Below are 15,027 nucleotides of genomic sequence, written 5' to 3' on the forward strand. Positions count from 1 at the left end.
GCAAGTTCTCATTGAAGAAGGAAAGTGAGGTCTTTATACAGTTGTGATTCGCCAAAGCACTTACATCGAATTGTTCCCATGAAATCAATACCGGCAAGCTGTCATATGAGATCTGTTGTTTTCTTGTGTGGTATCTCTCTAACAAGGAATATGAACAACACAGGAATAATGTTGATGAATAGAAAGAGCAGCTATAGAAAGATGACACCAAGGTCGTGGAGGATCAAAAGAACATCATCACACAAATGAAGGACGAACTAGACTTGATGAGGGTGGATCTGATCAAGCGTAATGAAAGCGAGTGAAATAAGTTTATCGGCTTCGTGAATTTATTTGTTGATCCAGAACTTAATTTTTTCGTGTGCTCTGTAGGGCCAGGATCTTGATGAGATCAAGAATGTGTGCCGCCCCATGCCTAATTCCACGCTCAAGGTAGTAATACTCTCTCAAAAGCGGTTGGTGTACATTTCGTTTGCTTAGACGCGACTGGATGACACATTCTTATCACCGTGCTCAGAGCATCTTCAATAGCATATGTATATTTGGATGTATATATATTTATATAGACAATGGTCTAAAAAGATTTTCTCATATAAACGTCCAGTTTTGCATCAAAATGTCTATATACAAGGACCATGATCGGTGGGCCGTCGCCGGGGAGAGGAAAAAATCATGACTGCATCTGACTTTAAACAAGGAACAATTGTATTCGTGCCCCTAGTTGGGTCACGCTCGACTGATTTGCCCCTATTTTTTCAACAATTGCGGTTTTGCCCAACTCACTTCACTCGCCTTGTGTTTTTGCCCTTCCGGGGCGGTTCCGACCAATCACGGTTCGCACAAGGCGAGTGAAGTGAGCTGGGCAAAACCGCAATTATTGAAAAAATAGGGGCAAATCCGTTGAGTGTGATCCAACTAGGGGCACAAATATAAAAATCCCTTTAAACAATGCCTTCACATTGTCCAGGCGTGGACATTGTCGAGATCGATATAGAGGATGTGTATATTTGGACGACCATATAGACAAGCTGTTGAACGTCTATTTTGAGGTCACGTCGTGGAAAACGAGTATAGACATCCATATAGACAAGCTATTGGAGATACTCTGAGGCTCCGGCTTCTTAACAGCGACGTGGTCTTGGATGTTCAGAGTTCTCTACTTCCCTGCTTCGTCATAAGTTGTCCTAATTTCTGATACTTAATTAGTAATTTTTGTTTTCGTTGTGATACTTACTAATTGTTTATTGTCATGCAAGTACTCTACTCCCCTTGAGTCTGAGACACTGGTTATCGTTGTGATATTTAATTAGTAATCATTAAAACTTTTTATTATGGTGAATCCTAATTAAGTGTTTTGATTCCTCAGCTTCAAAAGCAAGACATTTTGCACCCATAACTTCTCATACCAGACAAATTTGGTCCCTCTGCCCAACCAGAGTAGAATTGGCGCTGATGCGCCACCTCATCCCATCTTCCTACCTTTTCTCTCTAATGCACTATGTTGGCATTTTGTCGAACACTAATGTGCCTTCGCTCTCCACACCGACGGCACACTAAACGCAAGGCTGCCCGTGCGCGCACCAAGCACGCCACCGCTTGCCGTCGGCGAGCAGAAGGACGTCCACGAACGGAGCTGGAGATTGGCCATCTTGCGCGACTGCCACACCTTCCGCGGCGAGGCGAAGTTACTCGGCGTCCGTGGATGTCAACCAGTGCGTGCTGCATCTCGTCAGAATTGTAGCCATGCCGCCACTTGGCCTCGCTGGCTGCCGCCGTCCATGGTGGTGCGCGACGTCGTGCACGTGCTCCGCCACTGGCTCTGCACCAGCACGTACACACCAAGGAAGCGGATCGATTCCTCATGTGCTAGCAACAGCAAGCCAGGCAAGCTAATCCACACACTATGGGCGATGTTCGTGATCTTCATGGTAACTAAATGGGGAGATCGCAGCCATGCAAGACATGGCGTCGGCGAGCATGCGTGATCTCCCCTATCCGGCATGGGGCACTACGTCGTTTCCTCGCACGGTGGCACCACGGCAACGACCTCCTCACCGCGCAGGCCCTCCACGTCTTGCACAGACACGCCATGGACGCCGTGCAAGACTTGCTCGTCACGCATCACGTCTTGCGCAGCGGCAAATGCACTCCACAGACGAGACCGACTTTTTTACCATGCACGGGAGATACCGCATGTCCAATCAACTACATTATGACAGCCAACACACCTACTTTACCCTATCCCCTACTTAGATTCACTTTCTCTCTCCTCAATGCACCCATGCATTTAAGTTTACTCTCAAATTTAAAACTGTCATAGTTTTTAAACAATCTTTTTGCTTTCTGATCTGTTTACATATTTGCATTCACGGTGACGAGATCTTTTCAACAAGACTAAACATGACTATGGTGGTGTTTGGTTCTCTAGTCTTAGGACTTTTTCTAGTCCCAACTAAAAAGTTCCTAGTCCCTAAAAAGTCTCTTCCTGTTCGTTTTCAGAGACTAAAAAGTTCCTAGTCCCTTTCTAGAGGTTATTAAATGACCATGTTGCCCCTAGTATATAGAAAAATAACAATCAAACAACACCATGGGGTGGCGGGTCAATGGGTGCATGGAGGGGCATTGTTGAAAAAGTCCCAAAAAGACTCTCCTTGAGAGTCTTCTTCATTTAGTCCCAAATGCCTAGTTTAGTCCTTAAAAAGTCTCTCCCGTTTGATAAAAAAGTCTCTAAGAGGGACTTTTTCTAGTCCCTACACAAAAAAAGTCCCTGAAAACAAACACCCAATATATTTCCATCAATTTTGAAATATGGATTTTGAAATAAGATGAAACTATAAAAACTGTGATTGTTAGAGTAACCAAAAAATTCTTGTTTTATCGTGTTTTGGAGCGCATTATAATGTCATATTCCGTGTCGGTGTAATACCTTTGTTTTACCTTGTTCTGGTATATTTCATTGTGTTGCACACCATTTTCTACATGTTTCACCGTGTTTCAAAAACTCAAAATTCAAAATTGTCAAAACCCATTAAATATTAAGCTTGTTTCCAAGATATCATTGAAGGAAAGACACACGTTCAAAGGGACTATTTATCCTATATTTGTTTTAAAATATATGGTTACTTAAAGTTTAGGAAGAAAAATAAAATCTATGTACTAGTGTGCAGCATAAAGAACTAGTATTAGGTTGCGGTAAAAAAAACTAGTATTAGGTGGGAGAGAGGAATGAACTGCATCGCAGTACTTTGCTGTAGCATTTCTTCATAAAGTTGTCGGAGGACTTTAGATATAAGATTAAATATATGGCATGGGTGCACGAATCTCTAACAAAGATGGACGCCTTAGCCATGCACGGGATATTCCGTGCATGGTAGAATCACTTTTCTCCTCCACAGACGCCTGGGAATGACGTGCTTAACACACACGTTGTCCAGCACGGGGACACCATGGGCGCGCAAGACCTCACCGTCATCCGCCTCACCTTCCCGCAGCAGTCGGACAAACTGAAAGCGATGATGATCGTTTTCAACAGCGAGGTGTCGTCGGAGTTGATCAGGCAGAACCCAACAGAGTAGACCGCGTCTCTGACGCGAGAGATGGTGAGCCTCGGTGCCGGCACGGACACGGTGGTGACCTACTGACCTGCGGCCGTGTTGTGGTGCAAGCGAGAGAAAGAAGACGAATGTAAGGTGGTGAATCAATCCTGGGTCCACAAAATCACAAAACCACCCGAAGTGGTCTGAGGGATGATAAGTATCCGGTTTTGACAGTTTTTTTAAGGGAATGTTTTGACAGTTAAGGAACTAGATTTGAATGGTTTTAAAGTTGAAGGACCATTTCTAAACTATTGGTAAAGGTAAGGATGAAAATATACATTTCTCATAAAATATTCAAGTTAATTAGTATTTAATTAATGATGTTAATTTTTAATTTGGGAAAAACTCCGGACTGTTACAGGAGGCATATGAGGGGCTAAATTTTAAGGCTTCGGCTAGAGATACTCTTAGAGTTGGGAAGTAAAACTTGGGCCCAGTAATAAAAAGTAAAAAATGTGAACTGTGCATTTTCCCGCGTGTCATGGAATTACTTGATTCCATCCATGTCGTGAACTCGTCACCATCTACGAATGCATGCCTTACGGCCGGCGTCATCGTCAGTATCAGCACATATTGTAACTATCGGCAATAGCGTTGTACAGCTCGATCGATGTGCTAAACAAAAGGTCAGGAGTAACGAGAAGGCGAACACAATGAGATATTGGGCATCTCATCACGCATAATCCAATAAGATATGCCATTCGCTGTGATTTGCATTATAAATCTCTGCATGGGCGCGTCATTTGCTTCCCAAAAAGTTTCGAGCCGTGGAACTCCCGCATTCATCCGTGATCCGTTGTGAGTGCCCAAAAACTCTCTGTTCTTACTCAGCAATCTAACCCTCCATTAGCTCGGTTCATCTCAGCCACTAGTTTTGTTAGTTAATAAGTACACATTTTGTGGAATCCTTGGACTCAAACCAGTTAACTGATCCCCTCAAAAAACAAAACCAGTTAACTGAATGTTTTGATCAAGTTATCGTAGAAGTGATCAACTTTGCATGGCTGGCGAAGATCTCGTCTTCTTTTTACTCACTTCGTTTCTTTTTAGTTCGCGTATAAGATTTGGTCAAAGTCAAACTTTGTAAAGTTTGATCAACTTTATAGAAAAAAAATATCAACATCTACACTACTAAAACTATATGGTATGAAAATTAATTTCATGATGCATCTAACAATATTGATTTCATATTGTGAATCTTGAATTTTTTTTATAAACTCCGTCAAAGTTAACAAAGTTTGACTTTGATCAAATCTTATATGTAGACTAAAAAGAAACGGAGGGAGTAGATCACAAGGTGAGCAATGAGGCAATGGTGTCCAAACGAAACGATCGCGAAAGATGTAACCGTAGTACGTAACTAGCTCTTGTCTACACAACCACATACATTTGCAGGTCACCTGCGATGCAAATTATGACATGCTGATTCTGTTTTCGATCCATGTCAGTTGATTGGCAGGACTCCCCTGGTGTACCTGAACAAGGTAGTAACCGGGTGCGAGGCTCGCATCGCTGCCAAGCTTGAGATCATGGGGCCATGTTCCAGTATCAAGGATAGGTAAGTCAAGTGCATGCAGTTAATCAGCATGGATTATCAGTGGTACAGATAGTTCCGGGGATAATCTTGGTTTTGCAGGATTGGTTACAGCATGATCGCCGACGCAGAGGAGAAGGGTCTCATCACTCCAGGAAAGGTGAACGCCGATCAGTGAGAGGCAGACACCACACGTACGTACGTAGATTATCGTCAAAATCATAGCCGATTTTGTTGTTCTTGGTTTTCAGAGTGTGTTGATCGAGCCTACGGGCGGCAACACCGGCATCGGGCTGGCCTTCATGGCGGCCGCCAAGGGGTACAAGCTGATCGTGACGATGCCGTCGTCGGTGAGCACGGAGAGAAGGACGGTGCTCAAGGCGTTCGGCGCGGAGGTGGTGCTCACCGACCCGCTCCGCGCCATGGACGACGTTGTGCGGCGGGCGGAGGATATCGCCGCCAAGACGCCCAACTCCTACGTTCTCCAGCAGTTCGAGAACCCTGCAAATACGAAGGTGCATTACGAGACGACGGGGCCGGAGATCTGGAGCGGGACTGCCGGCGCAGTGGATATCCTGGTGGCCGGCATAGGGACTGGGGGCACCATTACGGGGGCAGGGAAGTACCTCAAGGAGATGAACCCTGAAATTCAGGTGACATGCATGACTGGCCTATGTTTGTCTGCGATTTTCTTTCTCCATTTACAATGCATTTTTGGCTTGATTGTGGTTGTATTGGCATTTTCAACCTGAAGATCTATGGCGTGGAGCCGTCAGAGTGCGCCGTTTTGTCCGGAGGGAAACCTGGTGAGATAAGTAATTTTCTTTCGAGAATTATAAGTACAAATTGTAATCCTATTGGCGTGCTCATTTTTACTGGTTTTCAAATCCAGGCCCGCACAAAATCCAAGGTCTCGGGGCCGGTTTCGTCCCTGGAGTCTTGGACGTAAGCATTCTAGATGAAGTCTTCCAAGTGAGCAAAATGTTCCCCGTTTGTCACGTTTCTCTTGGAAAGTTGATATGACTGTCCACTGCATTTTTTTCTTTTCTTTTCTTACGTTTATCTACTCGAGCGGCCAGATCACGAACGAGGAAGCCGCGAGCATGGCGAGGCAGATCGCGCTGAAGGAAGGGCTTCTTGTGAGCAAACAAACCCCAGAATTCAGTAGAAATCTCATAATATAACATCCTACGTGTGATTTTCTCTTTCTCGAAGCCTGGTTCTGTAAGATGATACATGGTTTGTTCAGGTCGGGATGTCATCGGGCGCGACCGCGGCTGCGGCCATCAGGGTGGCGCGGAGGGTCGAGAACAGAGGCAAACTCATCGTCGTAAGTGCCGTACTACCTCTAGGTTCATCATATTGTCTTTTTTATGAAAAGCAGAATATATTAATATCAAAAAGATACTAATTACACCCAGCCTCTACACCGACAAGATATATAAAAACATTCAGAATGCACACAGCCAAAAAAGAAAAAAAAGGCAAAAAAAACGACCCTGCCACGGTGATCAATCACCCGCAGTAGCAGCACCCTAACCACCATCAAAGACATCACCTGGATTAGAAAGAAGATTCTCCAAAAGCAACACCTCCAAAAAAGTAACAATGCAGAAGCGTTGTCGTTGCCTGATCAAAGATCGTAGGTTTTCACCCTCGAGAAAGACCGCGTTTCCAAAACAATGCCTTCAATAAGGACACTGCCAGGCACAACCAATAAAAGCCAGGTGTTGAGTTTTCATCCTGAAAATCACGTCTCGGTACTCAAAGGAATACCACCAACAAAAAAGTCCTCCAATGCCGCCACCCCACTTGCGGAGGCTACTACTGCAAGTCAAGTGCTTCATCAGATTGTCTACTTGTTGTGGTTTCGTTTTTCACCGTGTCTTTTGTTCTTGTTCGTTGCAGGTTGTGTTCGCCAGCTGCGGAGAGCGCTACCTCTCGTCGTTTCTCTTTGAGTCCATAAAAAAGGAGGCGGAAAATATGGTGTTGGAGCCATGAACGCTGACTTCTCATGTTTTGGGAAAAAGTTCAGGCACTTTGCTTATTTTCGATCGCGCTGCTGGCAGCGGCTTGTATTCCCTCCGGTTCAGTGGGAGTTTTACTTCTTTTTCAATTTATAACTTTGGCCCATACAGTTTCAATAATATTAATATTGATCCACGAAGGAAATTGCACAAACCACCCGCTATTATTGGTGTTGATTTTACACAGAACACCTACTCTATGGTTTGTTGCACAAAACATCAAATGCCGGTGTAATCCGCTGCATCTAGGTCCAATTCAGCATTTAGTTACGTTGATATGATTTTCCATGGGTCCATCAACCGTAGATCAAACCGAGGACTTATAATTGTCCCATTCAATTTTTTCACTTGAAATTTAACATTTTTTAAAATGCAACAAACGCATTAAATCACAAATATATCCAGTACTATTTTGGAAAAACAAATGTAGCTCATTTGGACAAATGATTTGATAGATATTGGAGCTTTTAGTTGTTTCATTAAAGAAAACAGAACTTAATTTCAAGAAAAATATGAAGATTTTTTTAGTGGACCATAAATGTATCTAGCATTGATCTAGGAAAGTCTCAACTCATTTGGGCTAGAGGTTTGGTAGATGTTGTCAATTTTAGTTAGACCGTTCAATAAGGTGCAGTGCTCCACCCCGCTCTAAGAAGTATGACTATGACTCTGATTTGCCAATACCCAAATGGGTAGTGTACTGCTTGCTCCCCTTCTTCATACTAATCGGAGAAAATTTCTGCTCAACTTGGCAAAGGTCTAGGAGCTATTAACAGTTGTAGTTGGTGGTTGATGTGACTGGTTTTCTTTGCCATGTGTGCACTTACATGCGGAACCCACCCATGAAAAATCACAACAACATACCAAAACACTGGATTAGACCTAGCAGCAATGGATTACACCAATATGTGGTATTATGTGTGACAAACCCGTAGAGTAAGTGCTCTATATATGTAAAATCAACACCAATAGTTTGTAGTTGTCCGCAATTTTCATTGATCAGTTTTTTTTTCGAAACAATGAGCCACCTCGTCGATTTCTATTAAAAAGCTGCCCCATAAGTTTGAGCATGACCACGACACGCAAACAAACAATTATCTAAACAAATTCTCATATACACTTATTGAAGCAAGACTATAATAACTGCACCATACAATGTTCATTATGCACTTCATAGCTCCAGTCTTCTGATTATAGGATTCCAGCAATGACTCTGAGTGTATGCCTCCGCCATCACGGTCTTGATCAGTCTATATGCTTCCTCAATTCTTCTTCATCTTGGTTCTTTCTGTAAAATACTCAAGTTAGTGAAATAATAAGATAGGTTGAAGACTACAACAGCTAGATCACTGGGAACATTTTCGCAAAGCAAGCTTCGTTTCTAGTCTTCCACAATGTCCTGCAAATAGTGTTGTTAAAAAATTAGGCAATTTCATGATTAATTGCAGAACATAAAATATGATTAAAGCAATCATTAGCATGTATATGCTGAACATACTAGATGCATTAAACAATGTGAATAGTAATACTACACATACAACAACAACCATAATTAAAGACTGGATCAGACCAGAATGCACGTAGCAAATGTTTGTAGATGAAGTAGATGTCACTGTTGTAGATGCTATGTTTTTGAAGAAGATGTTGGTGACACGAAGCTGATGGCAGCGGAGACAACGGTTCGTGACATTGCCTGAATTGGAAGGAAAATGACCCGTGGTGACTAACGTAAGTAGTCACGCGCAACGCTTTCCAAAAACCTAATTCACTCTCTCCTGGTGCAAAATTACAAGGGTGAGAAGTTTTGGATACCCGCTCTCCCGCTCACAAGTGGACGCCAACATTCAGGATGAAGTGGATTACGGTGGCAACAAAAATAGCGAGAGGAGGCAAAAAAACCTAACTCGATTTTGGTGAGTATTTGGCGACAGCCAGTAAGTCATATAAGAGAACCCACCTGGTCTCATGTTGCAATCACTATTTGAACTGACTAGGTTTCCAAATCCAAAATCTACCGTCCAGAAGCCAAAAAAATGACAAAGGAAGTCGCGCTCCTGCAAGGCCATAGATCCGATTTTGGTGGACCATTCACCAGCCGCCTTCACCCCATCCGGTAAGTAAGGTTGAGCGTGTGTGATGTTCTCTTTCTCTCCTCATACACATCACTTATTGAAGTGTGGAGACTCCACTATATAAGTCGGTATTACCTCACCGCCACTTCTATGGTGGGACTAAATATTGCACCTCCACTCTTGCCCTTTATTCACGGGCCTTTGAGACCCGAAGTATTTTAACAACCCCCAATGGATCTCAAACGTCCCTTTAGAATTTGCATGTTCTCACTGCTTGTCTATGAAGGAAATATGCCCTAGAGGCAATAATAAAGTTGTTATTTATATTTCCTTATATCATGATAAATGTTTATTATTCATGCTAGAAATGTATTAACCGGAAACTTAGTACATGTGTGAATACATAGACAAACAGAGTGTCACTAGTATGCCTCTACTTGACTAGCTCGTTAATCAAAGATGGTTAAGTTTCCTAACCATAGACATGAGTTGTCATTTGATAAACGGGATCACATCATTAGAGAATGATGTGATTGACATGACCCATCCGTTAGCTTAGCACTATGATCGTTTAGTTTATTGCTATTGCTTTCTCCATAACTTATACATGTTCCTATGACTATGAGATTATGCAACTCCCGAATACCGGAGGAACACTTAGTGTGCTATCAAACGTCACAACGTAACTGGTTGATTATAAAGATGCTCTACAGGTGTCTTCGATGGTGTTTGTTGAGTTGGCATATATTGAGATTAGGATTTGTCACTCCGATTGTCGGAGAGGTATCTCTGGGCCCTCTCGGTAATGCACATCACTATAAGCCTTGCAAGCAATGTGACTAATGAGTTAGTTGCGGGATGTTGCATTACGGAACGAGTAAAGAGACTTTCCGGTAATGAGATTGAACTAAGTATGATGATACCGACGATCGAATCTCGGGCAAGTAACATACCGATGACAAAGGGAACAACGTATGTTGTTATGCGGTTTGATCGATAAAGATCTTCATAGAATATGTAGGAGCCAATATGAGCATCCAGGTTCCGCTATTGGTTATTGACCAGAGATGAGTCTCGGTCATGTCTACATAGTTCTCGAACCCGTAGGGTCCGCACGCTTAACGTTCGATGACGATCGATATTGCGAGTTTATATGTTTTGATGTACCGAAGATAGTTCGGAGTCCCGGATGAGATCATGGACACGATGAGGAGTCTCGAAATGGTCGAGACATAAAGATTGATATATTGGATGACTATATTCGGACACCAGAATGGTTCCGAGGTGTATCGAGTATTTACCAGAGTACCGGGGGTTACCGGAACCCCTCGGGGGGTTATTGGGCCTCATGGGCCTAGTAGTGGAAGAGAGGAGGAAGGCCAAGAGGTGGCGCACGCCTCCCCTAACCCAAACCGAATTGGACTAGGGGGAGGCCCCCCTTTCCTTCTCTCCTCCCTCTCCTTCCCCCTTTCTCCTAGTTGGATTAGGAAAGGGGGGCCGAATCCTACTTGGAGTAGGATTGCCCCCCTTGGCGCGCCTCCTCCCCTTGGCCGGCCTCATCCTCCCTCCCGCTTTATATACGTGGGAGGGGGCACCCCGAAGGCACACCAAAGTTTCTCTTAGCCGTGTGCGGTGCCCCCCTCCACAGAAACACACCTCGGTCATATCATTGCAGTGCTTAGGCGAAGCCCTGCGCCAGTAACTTCATCATCACCATCATCACACCGTCGTGCTGACGAAACTCTCCCTCGGCCTCAGCTGGATCAAGAGTACGAGGGACGTCATCAAGCTGTACGTGTGCAGATCACGGAGGTGCTGTGCGTTCGGTGCTTGATTGGTTGAATCACGAAGATGTTCGACTACATCAACCGCGTTACTTAATGCTTCCGCTTTCGGTCTACGAGAGTACGTGGACACACTCTTCCCACTCATTGCTATGCATTTCCTAGATAGATATTGCATGATCGTAGGATTTTTTTTGAAATAATGCATTCCCCAACAGTGGCATCCGAGCCAGGTCTATGCGTAGATGTTATATGCACGAGTAGAACACAAAGGAGTTTTGGGCGTGTGTATATACATATTGCTTGCCGTCACTAGTTGTTTCTTGATTCGGCGGTATTGTCGGATGAAGCGGCCCGGACCGACATTACATGACCGCGTTCATGAGACTGGTTCTAACGACGTGCTTTGCACACAGGTGGCTGGCGGGTGTCAGTTTCTCCAACTTTAGTTGAATCGGATTCAATGAACAGGGTTCTTTCTAAGGATCAAAAAGCAACCACTATACCGCGTTGTGGTTTTTGATGTGTAGGTAAGAACGGTTCTTGCTAAGCCCGTAGCAGCCACGTAAAACTTGCAACAACAAAGTAGAGGACGTCTAACTTGTTTTTGCAGGGCATGTCGTGATGTGATATGGTCAAGACGTGATTATATAAATTATTGTATGAGATGATCATGTTTTGTAACATAGTTATCGGCAACTGGCAGGAGCCATATGGTTGTCGCTTTATTGTATGAAATGCATTCGCCATGTAATTTCTTTACTTTATCACTAAGCGGTAGCAATAGTCGTAGAAGCAATAGTTGGCGAGACGACAATGATGCTTCGATGGAGATCAAGATGTCAAGCCGGTGACGATGGTGATCATGACTGTGCTTTGGAGATGGAGATCAAAGGCAGAAGATGATGATGGCCATATCATATCACTTATATTGATTGCATGTGATATTTATCCTTTATGCATCTTATTTTCCTTAGTATGGCAGTAGCATTATAAGATGATCTCTCACTAAATTTCAAGGTATAAGTGTTCTCCCTGAGTATGCACCGTTGCTACAGTTCGTCGTGCCGAGACACCTCGTGATGATCGGGTGTGATAAGCTCTACATTCACATACAACGGGTGCAAGCCAGTTTTGCACACGCAGAATACTCGGGTTAAACTTGACGAGCCTAGCATATGCAGATATGGCCTCAGAACACTGAGACCGAAAGGTCGAGCATGAATCATATAGTAGATATGATTGATAACCCACAAGTATAGGGATCGCAACAGTTTTCGAGGGTAGAGTATTCAACCCAAATTTATTGATTCGACACAAGGGGAGACAAACAATATTCTCAAGTATTAGCAGCTGAGTTGTCAATTCAACCACACCTGAAAGACTTAATATCTGCAACAAAGTATATAGTAGCAAAGTAATATGATAGTAGTGGTAACGGTGGCAAAAATAATGGTATTGGTTTTGTAGTGATTGTAACAGTGGCAACAGAAAAGTAACTAAGCAAAGATCAATATGTGAAAAGCTCGTAGGCAATGGATCAGTGATGGATAATTATGTCGGATGCGATTCCTCATGCAATAGTTATAACATAGGGTGACACAGAACTAGCTCCAGTTCATCAATGTAATGTAGGCATGTATTCCGAATATAGTCATACATGCTTATGGAAAAGAACTTGCATGACATCTTTTGTCCTACCCTCCCGTGGCAGCGGGGTCCTATTGGAAACTAAGGGATATTAGGGCCTCCTTTTAATAGAGTACCGGACCAAAGCATTAAGACTTAGTGGATACTTGAACTCCTCAAACTACGGTCATCACCGATAAGTATCCTGATTATTGTCACTTCGGGGTTAACGGATCATAACTCATAATAGGTGACTATAGACTTGCAAGATAGGATCAAGAACTCACATATATTCATGAAAACATAATAGGTTCAGATCTGAAATCATGGCACTCGGGCCCTAGTGACAAGCATTAAGCAGCAAAGTCATAGCAACATCAATCTCAGAACATAATGGATACTAGGGATCAAACCCTAACAAAACTAACGCGATTACATGATAAATTTCATCCAACCCATCACCGTCCAGCAAGCCTACAATGGAATTACTCACGCACGGCGATGAGCATCATGAAATTGGTGATGGAGGAATGTTGATGATGACGATGGCGACGGATTCCCCTCTCCGGAGCCCCGAACAGACTCTAGATCAGCCCTCCCAAGAGAGATTAGGGCTTGGCGGTGGCTCTGTATCGTAAAACGCGATGAATCCTCCTCTCTGATTTTTTTTCTCCCCGAACATGAATATATAGAGTTGGAGTTGAGGTCGGTGGAGCACCAGGGGGCCCACGAGGCAGGGGGTGCGCCCAGGGGGGGTAGGCGCACCTCCCACCCTCGTGGACAGGGTGTGGCCCCCCTGGCCTTGATTCTTTCGCCAGTATTTTTTATATATTTCAAAAATATTCTTCATTGATTTTCAGGTCATTCCAAGAACTTTTATTTCTGCACAAAAATAACACCATGGCAATTCTGCTGAAAACAACGTCAGTCCGGGTTAGTTCCATTCAAATCATGCAAGTTAGAGTCCAAAACAAGGGCAAACGTGTTTGGAAAAGTAGATACGTTGGAGACGTATCAATGATCAACATAGTGATGTTCACCATTGAAAACTACTCCATCTCATGTGATGATCGGACATGCTTTAGTTGATATGGATCACGTGATCACTTAGATGATTAGAGGGGTGTCTATCTAAGTGGGAGTTCATAAGTAATATGATTAATTGAACTTTAATTTATCATGAACTTAGTACATGATAGTATTTTGCATGTCTATGTTATTGTAGATAAATGGCCCGTGTTGTTGTTCCGTTGAATTTTAATGTGTTCCTAGAGAAAGCTAAGTTGAAAGATGATGGTAGCAACTACACGGACTGGGTCCGTAACTTGAGGATTATCCTCATTGCTGCACAGAAGAATTACATCCTGGAAGCACCGCTAGGTGCTAGGCCTGCTGCAGATGCTACTGATGACGTTAACAACGTCTGGCAGAGCAAAGCTGATGACTACTCGATAGTTTAGTGTGCCATGCTTTACGGCTTAGAACCGGGACTTCAACGATGTTTTGAGCGTCATGGAGCATATGAGATGTTCCAGGAGTTTAAGTTAATATTTCAAGCAAATGCCCGAATTGAGAGATATGAAGTCTCCAATAAGTTCTATAGCTGCAAGATGGAGGAGAATAGTTCTGTCAGTGAACATATACTCAGAATGTCTGGGTACCACAACCACTTGACTCAACTGGGAGTTAATCTTCCGGTTGATAGTGTCATTGACAGAGTTCTTCAATCACTTCCATCAAGCTACAAAAGCTTCATGATGAACTATAATATGCAAGGGATGGATAAGACAATTCCCGAGCTCTTCGCGATGCTAAAGGCTGCGGAGATAGAAATCAAGAAGGAACATCAAGTGTTGATGGTCAACAAGACCATCAGGAAGAAGACTAAAGGGAAGAAGGGGAACTTCAAGAAGAACGACAAACAAGTTGCTGCTCAAGTGAAGAAGCCCAAGTCTAGACCTAAGCCTGAGACTGAGTGCTTTTACTGCAAAGGGACTAGTCACTGGAAGCGGAACTGCCCCAAGTATTTGGCGGATAAGAAGGATGGCAAAGTGAAAGGTATATTTGATATACATGTTATTGATGTGTAGCTTACTAATGCTCGCAGTAGCACCTGGGTATTTGATATTGGTCCTGTTGCTAATATTTGCAAGTCGAAATAGGGGCTACGGATTAAGCGAAGATTGGCTAAGGACGAGGTGACGATGCACGTGGGAAATGGTTCCAAAGTCGATGTGATCACCGTCGGCACGCTACCTCTACATCTACCTTTGATTAGTTTTAGACCTGAATAATTGTTATTTGGTGCCAGCGTTAAGCATGAACATTATATCTGGATCTTGTTTGATGCGAGACGGTTATTCATTTAAATCAGAGAATAATGGT

At 43.4% G+C, this 15,027-nt stretch overlaps 1 protein-coding gene across 1 annotated transcript; it reads left to right on the forward strand.

Moving 5' to 3' along the window:
• Nucleotides 1-5,110: 5,110 nt before the first annotated feature.
• On the forward strand, nt 5,111-7,131 carry LOC119359520 (cysteine synthase-like). Its single transcript, XM_037625679.1, has 8 exons — nt 5,111-5,154; nt 5,233-5,290; nt 5,382-5,783; nt 5,885-5,936; nt 6,023-6,102; nt 6,210-6,269; nt 6,380-6,460; nt 7,039-7,131. Exons 1-8 carry the CDS (start codon nt 5,126-5,128, stop codon nt 7,129-7,131), a joined length of 855 nt encoding a protein of 284 aa, XP_037481576.1. The 5' UTR covers nt 5,111-5,125.
• The last annotated feature ends 7,896 nt before the right edge of the window (nt 7,132-15,027 follow it).

Source organism: Triticum dicoccoides, chromosome 2A (assembly GCF_002162155.2).
Source record: "Triticum dicoccoides isolate Atlit2015 ecotype Zavitan chromosome 2A, WEW_v2.0, whole genome shotgun sequence".
Classification (NCBI taxonomy): domain Eukaryota; kingdom Viridiplantae; phylum Streptophyta; class Magnoliopsida; order Poales; family Poaceae; genus Triticum; species Triticum dicoccoides.

What these genes read in the sequence shown, in the direction of transcription:
- LOC119359520 (XM_037625679.1), top strand. Translation starts at nt 5,126, where the DNA reads ATGGGGCCATGTTCCAGTATCAAGGATAG. An exon ending in TGTTCCAGTATCAAGGATAG is followed by an intron (nt 5,155 to 5,232) that starts GTAAGTCAAGTG and finishes TTGGTTTTGCAG; the next exon opens with GATTGGTTACAGCATGATCG. An exon ending in CGCTGAAGGAAGGGCTTCTT is followed by an intron (nt 6,270 to 6,379) that starts GTGAGCAAACAA and finishes TGGTTTGTTCAG; the next exon opens with GTCGGGATGTCATCGGGCGC.